The 13879-nt window shown below is 32.3% G+C and overlaps 1 protein-coding gene across 1 annotated transcript in view; it reads right to left on the bottom strand.

Annotated features, from left to right (window-relative positions):
- The window catches only part of LOC127557028 (receptor tyrosine-protein kinase erbB-4), a 313556-nt gene that overhangs the window by 264686 nt on the left and 34991 nt on the right, over window positions 1-13879 (bottom strand). Inside the window, exon 3 of the mRNA XM_051990514.1 lies at window positions 452-584. Coding sequence (XP_051846474.1) covers window positions 452-584 — 133 coding nt within the window. The remainder of the gene's footprint in view (window positions 1-451; window positions 585-13879) is intronic.

Below are 13879 nucleotides of genomic sequence, written 5' to 3'. Positions count from 1 at the left end.
CTTTATCAAATTGAGTTTAAGAAATGGAATTTCATCCTCACTTTCAAAATAAAATAAGAGTATAATTCCATTCACCAAAGACTTACCAAACACCTACTATGTTCAGGGTATTATTCTATATAGGCTTTGGGGAAAGAAAATCTAGATTCATATACAACCTATCCTTCTTCCTGTATGTGGGACTTTGTACAAATCACTTAACTCTTATCTACTTTAGTTTTCTCCTTTATAAAATGAAGCATTTGGGCTTGATGGTCACTGGGGTTCATTTCTACTCTAGTTCTATGATTTTATGTTGCTAGGATATCCATACTGATAACAATTAAAATAATAAAGAATATTATATAAGCTCAATAAGAGGGGCATGTTTTGTAGGATCTGTGGAAGATCTTAGTCACAAACTCCACAACTAACAGCATATTATTATTATAAGCTGAAAATGAAATCTTACCTCTGTCTCTAGGAACCTTCTCAATGCTCTCTTCTTTTTGATGCTCTTGCGACGAACATAAACAGCAAACGTCAAACCCACAATCACCAGTATGAAGAGTCCACCGATGACTCCTGCTGCAATCAGGGGAGTTCTACCGACCAGAATACAAAGATTTTTATGTAAGAAAGGAAGACTGCACAGAGAGCAGAGGCATGCATGAAATTAACCACATGGAAAAGTATGACATTTGTAAATCATAAATTCAGTCAGTTAGAAGAAAAACAGATAAAATAACACATAAGGGCTGTGATAAGGACTTTCATTTTCACACTTGAAAAAAGCCTTCATTTCAATATTTTTATAAAAATGCCATGCACATACAACCAATTTTCAGGAAATGGGTAGGTACAACATGCAGTTTGATGACAAATGTAAAACTGTAATGACAGAATGAGAAAAATATACCAGAATGTTGCCAGGGGAGGATTTTAAATTAAGATTTAGAGTCAACTATAGCTTGCCTTATTTTCTATTTAAGAAAGGAAGGGAAAACATAGTTTGAGAATGTAGATAATGAACTGAAAAGAATGCTGTAAGATTTAATCATTGAACACGTATCATTATCTCTCATATGTGATTGTTGACACCCCTATATCGTTCCCAAAATGTGCTCCTGAGGACAATAGAGATAGTAAGTAACTAGTACTTTATGGCATGGTTCTGGGTACCAGAAGATATTGGAATCTTAATAGTTAGGATGAGGCTAGAAAAGGAAGAAAAAGGACTAAGATAGAATCACATAGATTTTCTCAAAAATAATAGAAAATAGAATTTGGCAATACTACAGCAGAAGGAAAAATGGGTAATTATCTGGTAATATTATTTTTTGAGAACAGAGACATGATATTTGGCATTTACTTATGGTTTTCAAGAAAGAAGAAATGTAATTCCAAAACCAAGAGGTATGGTCAAAAAACACTAAGTAGCCACAATAACTAGAGGGTGCTCACAATGTACGTGATTTCCCAAATTCAGGGTAAAGTTGGAACACAACTTTATTACACAAACTCTGCTCTCTATTTCCCTAGTAGTTTTCTTTTTGGCTTTATCATTGTTTTTGTTGTTTTCATTTCTTGTAGAGGGCTGAAACTCCAAAAAGGTATGCTTGAATCAGACAATAGAGCATTTAAGTCTAATTACCTATTTGATTTGAGACAATGGCTCTATCTACATATTTAGATGAGATGATGATGTGATGGCTCTCCTCACCATTGGTGTTTGCTGAATGTTTGGTGTTGAGATAATCATAGGCAAGGATTGGAGGATGGGACTTTGATTCATCCTGACTCTGGCTGACCCTGAGGCCCTCCAAGGAGCTAGCCTGTACTTTATAATTTCTGTTCTAATATGTTTAAGATTAACAATATTGCAGACTCTCTGTAGATAACAGACTATAGTATGTCTTTTCTTCTATCAGATTTAGTGCTTTGTGAGTTTTGTTAGTGGATAAGGACTGGATTTGGAATCAAGAAGACTTGAATTCAAATATTACCTCTGATATTAGCTGTGTTACCGAAGACAAATTAATTCATCTCTCTCAGCTTCTTTTTCCTCATCTAGAAAATAACAATAATAATGGCACCTATCTTACAGGATTGCTGTGAGGATAAATGAGATAAATGAGCTACAAAAACCTTAAATCTCTGTATAAATGCTATTTTGTTGTTATTATTATTATTAGCCAGTCCAGTTTTAGTTACTTAATAGAAGTCTCAGTATCTGTCTTGATATGAAATAAGCTGGTATCTATGGCAGAAGTAATAAGTAAAATGAATCTCTGAATTTCCAAGTTGTTTTTATTGATATTTAATTTTCTCCCTCTCTCTGAGATGTTTTTATAGCTTTTAGAAGTTACCCTAAAAACATGGTCATTATATCAATAAAATTACTCTTTATTGTTGAATATATTGTTTTTCCTCTCAATGTTGTATGTGAAATATTGCTAATGGACTATAGAATAAATCTTACATTGTCTCAATATTCTTAAAAATAAGAATGCAACTCATCATTACAGAGGACAATTTTCTCTCCTAACAATTATGTTGCCTATAGAAGTAGAAAAACATAAAGGCATTGTCAAATCTGAAGGATATTTTCTCACAAACCAGAGTCTACTTCAATCTATATACAATTCAACTTGTGAGTCTCTAAATGGGATTTTTCAAAAGAATAAAATACATGGGTGTGCACAAATAAATACATATACATGCCAATATCCCTATATTTAGTTACATCTATGTGTATATATATGCTTAAGTACACACATACCAGGGAAACCAAACTATGCTATGGACATATGACAATCACTATACTAAAATAGTATCATTCTTTCAAAAATAAGAGTCAAAGAAGTATTTAGGATAATGCATCACACTTAGATTTATAACTTGACTCTAGTGCTGAGCTCAGCTGGCAAAAATTTCCCTAAAAGGCCATTTTGGCAGAAATCATTGGAAAGATTTGGTCTCCCAAGACTAATTTATTAGTGACTAAGTTGGTTGCAACCAGTAGGTGAATATTAATCTATCCATTTGAACCAATCTCTAAACCTTCTGTGGATTTCTATCTAATCTGAAGAGAAATGAAAGGAAATAAATAAAAGGAATACTAAAGCATTGTAATATATTTTTAAAAAATTAAATAACTTACAAAAACAAGTTCAAATTTTAGCCCAGATATTCATCAGCCATGTGACTTATTACAAGACACATTAACTTTACTGAACTTCTATTTCCCAATATTTAAAATGGGAAATAAAAAACTTGTACCACCTTCTCACCAGTATTATTTTGATAAAAATATTTTGAAAATCCTGTGTATGCATATTATGTGTGTGTATATAGATATATAAATACATATGTGTATGATAGTATATACTCACACACAAACAAAAGTAATGCAAAAAAAGTGTATACAAAAGTATACACACAAACATATACATATATATATTTCATCCCTAACAAAAATTGCCTTTCTTTCTATTATTTTAAAAATTTTCTTTAAAAGTAGAATAATACAGAATAATTAGGTGTTTATGTTTGTTTATTCATTCTTGAATAATTTGGGGGAGATGTGATTGAAGTGATTCATTTATTTATAGGCATTACAGTAATGAAATTCACAAAAAAATTGACAGTTTCAGCCTTTCCCTTATTATAATTTGATTTAAAAATATTATAATAAGTCCAAAAGGAAGTATATTCATCATTGTGGCTTTTGCCACTTTTCTTTATACCATTTCCATTTGTCAACAAATGTAATAAATATAGCTAGATTGATAGATCAAACATGTATTGAGTATTTATTACTACATTCTAGGTCCTATGTAAGCATTGAAGATACAAATAAAAGGAAGAAAAACAGTCACCGTTGCCCCCTCAAGGAGCTTACATTCTAATTGCAGAAGACAACAATGAAGGGAATAGAAAAAATGGAAAGTGTTAGGACAAAAGCAGCAGTATGATGTGGAAATGGCTGAGAAGTAGCATGGAAACCTGTTCCTGGGGAAATAATGTGAAGGCTTTTCTATCAGATAAAGGGGAACTAAGGGATAGAGAATGAGTTTGTTGTGGGATCGAGATGAAGGTCTTAGCTGGGATATAGGTGGCATGATAAGGTGAGAATTAAATATAATCACCATTCAATCATTTTGTCAACTAACATTTATCAAGTACCTTTTATGCATCAGAAAATTGTTCCAAATGCTAGAAATACAAAGAAAGTGAAAGGACTCGATCTCTTCTCTCAAGAAGCTTATAGTCTACTGGGAAATTCAACATGGAAACAACTATATCACATATTTATATCCTGGATAAACCAAGGGTAATCTCAAATGGAGAGAACAAAGATTGAGGAGTTGGAAAAGCTTCTTGTAAGGGGTAGGGCTTTTCCTGAGACTTGAAGAGGGTCAGGGAAGTAAGAATGCAGAGAAGAAAGTCATATTTATCCTTTCCTGCCCTTTAAGATGTGACTATATTTAAGAGTGACTTCTCTAATATTCCTCCCCAGAGCATCCAGAGTGATATCCTACAGTTTGAGTTTGCCCATGTCATTCCCAGTATTAAGAAGCTTCAGATGCTATACTGAAGAATAAAATTCAAATACCTCCACTGGGCATTTAAGACCCTTCATAATTTTGTTCTAGTCCACCTTCCTGATCTAATTAAATATAACCCTTCAGCCATACTGGCATACTTGTATTTTGCCACACAATGTATTTCATTTTTCTACCACTTTCTCTATACAGAACCTACCTTCATGTCTTGAATTACTCTCCCATCTGATACCCTAGGAATTTTCAAGGCTTATAAAGAGTTATATCTCTTTCAAGAGGCCTGTTCTGATTATTCTATTTCCTAGTATCTTGTATCACATGAAAATCAATTTATATCTAATTATATTTATACTTTGATAGCACATACTAGATTCTTATTGATTGATTGAATATAAGTAAAACTTAATTCTGTCCTCATGTTTCAGTAGTAGAAATCTGTGCCTAATCACATATTACATATGTGAATAATTGACATGTGAATAAATATATTTATATTTCATATAAATTTTCATTTCATGCAAATATGAAATGATTTTGATTAGGGATCATTTCTTTAGGAAGAACAAGGATCAATGAAAATAATTCTAATTTCATATTCAATTCAATTAAACAATTCAAAATCAATTCAATTAATATTTTATCATTCTATTGTAGGATTTCTTAAAACAGGAAAGGGCTAGAAACTCACTCTTTTAAAAATCTTTAGTTAACTATGTTTCAATATAATTGGCTTCTTTTGTAACTGTGTAGATTTAATTTATGTATTTACAATATTATACTGAGAAGAGGTTCATAGCTCAATCTGATTGAGAGAAGTTCCTTGACCAAGGATTTAATAAGAACCATCCTTGTTTCTGCTTTTTCCTTAAGCATTTATTTTTGGTTGTGGTTTGTTCACATAATCTCTCAGATGGACAGCTCCCTGTCTACTTTTATGAACTGAGTATTCAGACATAGATTATTTATTCCTTGAAATTCAGTGTCACTCAGATATTTAATTAGCTTTCTTCCTAATACAATTAACATGTTCCATAAAACTAGGCTTATCTGAAAAGTTGATAATAGTCTAATTGCATAATAAAATATACACATTCTCTTCAGACATGTTGCTACCTGTAAATTTTAATTGCAGGGAAGACCCATTTTTCTGTAATGCCATTCCTAAAAGCAAAATACTTAATACTTGATCCAGTGGTCTTATAAAAATTTACAGGTCTCAAGATAAAGATATCTAAGAATCATGGACTTGGAGTTAAAAGGAATACTAAGTGTGACTGAGTTCAACTCTCCTCATTTTACATATAAGGAAATAATCATCTAGAAGATCCAAGGTCACTCAGTTGTTCATTCTTCATTCTCAAAGAAGACCAATGACTTCAAGAGTGTGATGTCTTGACTTGCAAGTGAATAGGATTGAAGCGATGCAAAATTATAGTCATTATTCTCAAAAATGACTGGTGATAGGTGCAGAGGTGTTGTGTGTCCTTTAAGCTAAGGTCTTTCCTAGGTCTCAACATTGTCTGAGGCAACATCCATTCAATGGCAAAAGGTTAGGTAAGAATTTAGGTAAAAGATGACCTAGTTTAATTGCACAAAATAATCAATCTGGGAAGGGAAGACAATCTCTTCTTGGAAGAGAAGGAGGAAGAAGTAGCTCCCAGGTCAGATTTCATACAACTAACTACATTGGAATAAAGCATCAAACTTTCACAGCTTTCTAAGCCTCACAGGGAGTCTCTTTGCTTGGCTTTCCACATTTAAATGGGTATCTCTTGAGTAAAAATAAAGGACCCCTTGATTTTATACCGTGGTTTCATGCTGTTAGGGTGCCAGCCAGAATTATTGTAGTTCTTTTGTGGTTATTTAAACAGTAAAATAGAACTAAAAATCCTCCTACAAGACCCCACTATTAGTAACTCATATAAGATGAAGAGTTCTGAATCACAAATGCATTTTGCTAAATCATTTCCACAAGTATGCTTGAGCATTAATTAAAGGCCTCTATTTTAGTATTAGTTATTTAATGTATTCATATAAAGGCAACATCAAAGAAACACATTTTCTCTTACCCTGGCTATAATTATCCAACTAAATTACTTATATGTAAAACTGTTGCTTGTTTTATATCTATATATTATTCTTTTGAAAGAAGTTGATACTCCATATAACAGTAATTTACATCATCCTATTTGTTATTTTAGTGAAAAACAGTGAAATATAATAGACCTAGTTGTAGATTTTCTATTAGGAAAAAGTATAAATTCAATTCTAATGTCTCCCATACAGTTGTCCCACTATGACTAAGTCACTTAATCTCTTTTATCCTAAGATTCCTCATCAGTAAAACTGAGACTGTAAAACTTGTGAAATTTCCTCCAATAGTAATCATGAGAATTAAGTGAGATTCAAACTCACATCTACAATACTATATTATCTTTGTGATCCTGGACAAATCAATCAGTCTCTCTAGGATCCAGGAAAGTCTCAAAAACTATTAATATAACAGTTGTAGATCTTCAGTGAAAAAAAGAGCTTTCTAGAGTACAAGGAGTCTATTCACTATCAGTTCTTTTCTAGACATGCTGGACTATATTTGGTCACTGGACAAAGAGGGTTCTGGAGGGGAAAGTGAGGCAGGTGACCTTGCACATCCCTCCCTCACTCAAATCCAATTCACTTGCATGTCATGGCATTAGTTCTCTGATGTCATGGTCTTCTTTAAGAATGAATGACAAGCAAAAACCTCTGTGAGCAATAATAACAACCTCATGGTAATAAGTTTATGATTATATATTAATATAAATTATACTTATCCTTATGGTAAGTTATTTAAGTACTTCAGAAATTCCAATGCTCTTTACAAATATAATCTATTACAAGTCCCACTGAGGTTTAGGTAGTCTTTGTGTAGTGGGAATATGGCTGAGCTTGGAGGTGAGGAGGGCATGGGTATAGATCCTAACTCTGACATATTAACTGTGTCACCATGAGCAACTCCTTCTCAGTGCCCATGAAGCTCTTTAAGACTACAAATTACAGATAATTGCCAATCTGCATTCGTGGAAAACGTCCATACCCAACATTCCTAAACAGATGAAGTCACAGGTGCAGAGGGCTTCATAAAGAAAATCAAAGCACAGAAATATTAATTTTCTATGTGTTAATATTTCTGTGCTTTGATTTTCTTTATGAAGCTCTCTGTGCATCTCTGTCTCTGTGTCTGTCTCTCTCGTACAGGGTAGAGAGTATATAAATACCCAGATACAGGAATGTCTATTTACCTATCTACTTAGATATATCTTTATATTTCTGTTATATATAAATGATGCACATAATTGTACACATATCTCTGAACAATGTGTGTTTAAATTTTTAGAGAAAAATAAGATGGGAAATATCAATCTTGATACATAGAAAATTCTGACCTGTGGCTTCATTTGTTTAGGAAAGTCAAGATATAGAAATTTCCTTTTTATCTATATATCTCACTTTTCCATAATTATGTATTCTATACAATTCTATAAATCTTCTCAATATTTTTATTTATATATCTGTGTGAATAGTCCCCTGAGGATTTGAGTATTTATATGAATACAAATAGTCTCACATCACTTACATAGCAAATCTTTCTACAGAAATAAAAATGCAATATCTTCTATAAAACAATAAATAAACTAAGGTCTTGAGCCTCATATCCTCAGCCTAACATTGAACCAAGTAAATAAAACCCATACTGAGGTTGTTATATAAATATAAAATCTGTTTTATTTGAAGACAGGGGCAAGTAATCTGTAACAATTGATACAGAAATTTCCTTTCTAGCATTGCACAATTTAGCTAAATTGAATGTTCTCTATAATATATGCCAAGTCAGATACTATATAATTTAGATGGCTTTAACTGTTTCCAAAAAGCAAGCTAAATCCACTAGATTGTTTCATAGGTTAAACAAGTTCACAAACAAATGAAAAGAAATATCTTTGTCCCATGTACCTGTATGAATTTTTTCTCTTTTCTGTCATTTTTCTTGAATATGGAAATGTTTGCCTTGACATAAGGGAACTAGCCAGATATCCTATAGTACATCATTGGAATAATTTGTTAACAATGGTAATGAATTTGAATCAGAAGGCCCCAATTTACAGCAAGATCCAAATAAAACCAAATCATCTGAGGGAGTGTGTTCAAGGATCATTTCACCTGACACAGAGCTGCTTCATTGTCTATCTTTGTGCATTGAAGATTAAGTGAAAATAGGTTTGTTTGGAATATACACACGTATCAAAGAAATAGCCTGAGATTGTATATCAACCAGACAATTTTTAACAGTAACATTCTGCCTAATAAGCATCACGAAACTTAAGTTGGTCAGGCAAAGCTGATATTATTTTACATTTCCTTTCTCTAATTGCAATAAAATGAGATTATTTCAAACCATATGAATTCTACTCATTGTTAACTTCAGGAGAAAGTCCTGTAAGGTGTAAGTAAGGAAAGAGGGAATAATTAGAAAGAGATTTCAGAACACTTAGCCATTTTATTTAGTTATTTATTTAGTTAAAACCAAGTGTTTAAATGGCATAATGAAGACAATTCTACTGTGAAAAAGTTTAGTTTATAACAAAACTGATGAATAAGCAAAGTAGGTAGATGTTTATATGATTATAAGACTATTGGGAATGTCTTCCATTTAACCTTACAAAATAACTCCTCTTTAGGTTCAAGCATGTTTGAAATTGAAGTTTAAAAATCCTTTATTTTGCTTTAAGGTTTTGCCTCCAAGTGAAATAAAGATATTGCTAGAATAAATATTATACCATGAAACTTAGTCATTTTCATCTTAGTGTGAATGAGTTTCTCTATTACTCTGTGTTTTTTCCTGGAACAGGTTTTGATAAAGGAAAATGGAAAAGTGACCATGGAGGTATTGAACTGTAAAAGATGGGTGGAAGAGAGAAGTCAAACATAATAGCAAGAATTTTCAGATAAAAGAGGCTGAGTGTCATGATAAATTTTTGGCAGCACATAATTTTGGGTACAATGGACCATGTACCTTAATGTGAAGGATAAGGGCAAAAGTAATAACCAAAAGCTTATTTTTAAGTTTAAATTTATATAATTTATTATTATAATTAGGGGAGTGATAGTAAATATTTAACTTTCAGATGTATGAAATCATATAACATGCATTCTAAAATTTGGAATTCCTTTGTAGAGATTCTACATATAAATGTATATATCTGTAAAAATACATGAGTATATGTACATGTGTGTATATGAGTATGTTGTTTTCCCCTGTTAAAATATAAATACCTGGCAAAAATATTTTCTCTTTGGTCTTTGTACTCCCAGAGTTTAGCACAGTGGTGGGACAGAGCAGATGCTCAATTTATTGAGTAAACTGAAAAATGAATAAAATAACTCAATTTACTTGAGTTGCAGACTTTACTTTCTAGGAATCTATATGCAGACAGTGACCATCTGTTACAATTGAAGACAAATATCATTCTAATCTAGTCCTGTCCAAGAAAATTATATTTATGTAGTCTAAATCTTATGAATAATTCTAACACTAGTTTTTTTTTTTTTTATTCAAGATTACTTCCAGGAATATTGTTATATAAATAACACATGTGTGTGTGTGTGTGTGTCCATACATATATATATATGTGTGTGTGTGTACATATATGTGTGTGTGTATGTGTATATATATAGATATATATTCCAGTCTTTACTAGTTGGGAAATTAGAGCTTTATGTTATTTTAGATGCTTGAGTTTTTCTGACATATGGTTTTACGGGTTTTATCTTTTATCATATAAAATTATTTCTATAGTGTGACATTTTCAAATTCACTCTAATTCTGAAACTCACTTGTATTATCACACTGCTGCTGATCTTTGCTCCATATGTCATATGGTGTTCTTTGGATAGAAGAAAATTTGTTCATACTTATTACTTCTTAGCTCTGTATTTCAAACCTTGCAAAATCTATTGGTCTTCTGTATTTTATGACCATTGAAAAATCTGACAAGATAATATTTGTTTAAAATAGGAGTATTTCTTTTGGAGTGGTCTTAACAATACTATGGGTAAATAATTCTACCTGCTTTTTTCCCAAAATATTTGTAAAATATATTTAATATAAAAGGTAATGAAAAATATACATTAAAAGGAAAAACTACTGAAGATCTCTATACAAACATTTTAAAGATAACATATGTGCCTGATGGATATAAATTTCATTACAGAAAGCCTAAGTCCAAGGGTAACAATAAAGAAATGTATATATTAGACATGAAAGCTAATTAAATGAAATCATTGATGAGTTAGTATGATGCTATCATTTTTGGAAATGTTGATAAATCAATTTGTACTCATGAGTTTGAATCCTTTGATTAAATCAACAACTTGGCTATGGCTCAGAAATATGTGTTGCTTAGTATGCTTCCAATGAGTTTCAGAATACAGATAATATGTGACCTACTGTCTAATTTACTTTCAACATGGAACTCAACTCAAAAAGAGGACTTCCTCCTTAAGACAGAAACTATTGTTTTACGTAGAAATCAGAGATTGATGTTAGTCCAGGATCATTTATCTGACCTTGAAGTGAAGAAAAACATTTGTAAAAGATCTATGTATGTTGGTACTTATTATTTTACTGTCTAAACTCAATTTACCAATACTCAACAAGATCAGAGTTTCTTTATTCAAAAATCTCAAAGTCTTGATTTCATTTTAGCTTTATTTTATTCTACTATTTTAGTGCCCTTCATGCTACTATTTTGTCTATAATTATATTAAATAAGGTTGATTTTATAGTAACCTTTATAATTTTGAGTCATTTGTATAATTTTTGAGAGAGAAAATTGAAGGTTAAATGAGTTGACTATATTCAGACAACCAGAAAGTGTTAATGGCTGTATTTAAGCTTGGAATAAGAATTTATGATTCTAGCATAAGTATCCTGTTGTTGCTGTTGTTTTAATAAAATTAATAGAATATTTAATTCCATACCTAAGATCCCTTGACACAAACATTATCTTAGTTGTATGATTCTATTTTTAGAGGTTACTCCTGGCTAGAAAACTCTATCATTACAGAAACATTGTTTTGAGAACTAGTCTTAGAGAGCATCCTGGGACAGAGAGCTTAATAGGGACATAGAATTAATATTTTGGGTAGAGAAGGAACCTTGAACTTGGTGTCATAACTACAAATCAGACTTTCTATCTACTAGATCTTTCCTTAACTCCAAGAAATTAATCAGACCAGTTAAGAACAGAGACAAAATCTATGCAATGATCATGAAACCCACTGAGGAGGGGTTCCAAGAAGTAAGACAGAGTGATCTTTATAATAATAATAATAATAAAAGACTTACCAGTGTTGATTATACAGGGTGACAAACATTTGGGTTGTTTTTTGTTTTTAGTTATTTTATTTTGTTTTCATTTTACTTTTTAACTCTGGTACCTATATGAAATTTTTTTCCCTCCTAATTTGCCTTAAGTTAATTGATTAACTCTTGGTAAGTTGTATCAGGACAACAATCCAATTTCAGGTCTACAAGCTATAGCTATTTTTTTTCATACAGATGAGAGTGATCAATAAGGTCAGATTATGTGGTAGAAACAAATCAGTCATCATTTTACTCTATGAGAACTGAAGTAGCATAGCTCTTCTTTTGGGTAGAAGTAATCTCATTCTGAACTTTAAATGTAATTGGAAGTTTAACATCAACTCCTCCAATTCTTAAATGAATTTTTTTAACATGACTTCTCCTTGATTTCACTGTCCTTTTCAATATATGAAATGTACCACAAGCATTGGAGAAGAACTCTGCAGGTGAAGACTCATCTCTTGATCCTTCGGTAATGTTAATCTTAGATTCATTCATCACAGCAATCTATATTACCATGGCACCTTAATGCTTGAAACTCCCATTTTCAATAACTATCCTGTGAAGTGGATAGGGCTAGTATAATCCATTCAAATTCCCCAGAAAACTGAGGCTGGAGTTTACTTCCTTCTGGTGATATAGGTTGTACAAGCATGGTTATAGGAAGTATGCAAAACAATATTTGAACTGATTTCTCTGACCCCATACCCAGCTATCTTATGCTGACTTGGACTCCTTTCACTAAGGGAAGAAGATTCAAGATATCTATGATGTGTCTTTCCCCTCTGGATAGGATGCTGCAATTTCTAATGTTTCTCTCTTCTTCCCTCCCTTCCTCCTTCCTCCCTCCCTCCCTCCCTCCTCTTTTACTCCCTCCCTCCTCTCTCCATCCTCCTCCTCCTCTTCTTCCTCTTCCTCCTCCTCCTCCTTCTCCTCCCCCTCCTTTTTCTTCTTCCTCTCTCTCTCTCTCTCTCTCTCTCTCTCTCTCTCTCTCTCTCTCTCTCTCTCTCTCTCTTCTCTCTCTCTCTCTCTCTCTCTCTCTCTCTCTCTTCTCTCTCTCTCTCTCTCTCTCTCTCTTGCTTTCTCATTTTATGGAAAATGTCAACTGCAAATTTAGAAGTTTGAAACAGCTATAGAACTAGAGGTAGCTACATAATGTAGTTTGTAAGAACACTACTTAAAGACTGTTCAAATTCCACCTCAGACACTTCCTGGCTATATGACTCTGAGGAAATCATTTAATCTGATCTACCTCAGTTTTTTCCTTAAAAAGGGAGATAATAATAGCACTTAACTCCAAGGGTTGATAGGAGGCTCAAATGAAAGAAAGTATGTACATTTTTTTCCCAAACCTTAAAAAATTATACAAATGCTAGTGTTAAAATGCACATTTAAAGAGTTCCTTATTGAAAATTGGAAATAATTCACCTGTTCATGTGAAGCAACTACACATTTCTATTTAAACTTGCCTATATTTCAGATAGGCTCCTAGAAATGGATGTTGGAGCATAATCATTTCTTAATGATTTTTGAAGCCTCAGATGGGCTTTTGATATGCTTGATGGTTAACAACTGCTCTGTAGCTACTGCTCAAAATCTTTAATATCCACAAAGAAACATTAGCAAAGTGATTTTATGATCTCCCCCTATACCATTAGCCACATAATTTACATTAAAGCATTAACCTGTGCAAAACAAAAACAGCTGCAAACTGTCAACTAAAAAGTCCTAGATGAACTTGCAATTGCACATGGATCTCCTCTCAGCAGCTGTTAGTAGGAAAATCCCAATTCCATCACTTGTTCATTCCAGTGGTATGGTCAGTTTAAACAATTGGTCTGTACCATAATATAGAATCAAACTTCTTAAGAATCAAGCTTCTCTATTGGTGAGAGAGTAAGCTGTCAAGGCTAATGACACCAGTATA

This window comes from Antechinus flavipes, chromosome 3 (genome assembly GCF_016432865.1).
Source record: "Antechinus flavipes isolate AdamAnt ecotype Samford, QLD, Australia chromosome 3, AdamAnt_v2, whole genome shotgun sequence".
In the NCBI taxonomy this organism is placed as follows: Eukaryota; Metazoa; Chordata; class Mammalia; order Dasyuromorphia; family Dasyuridae; genus Antechinus; species Antechinus flavipes.
Note: the sequence above shows the minus strand (reverse complement) of the source record. Positions and strands in the feature narration are given on the sequence as shown.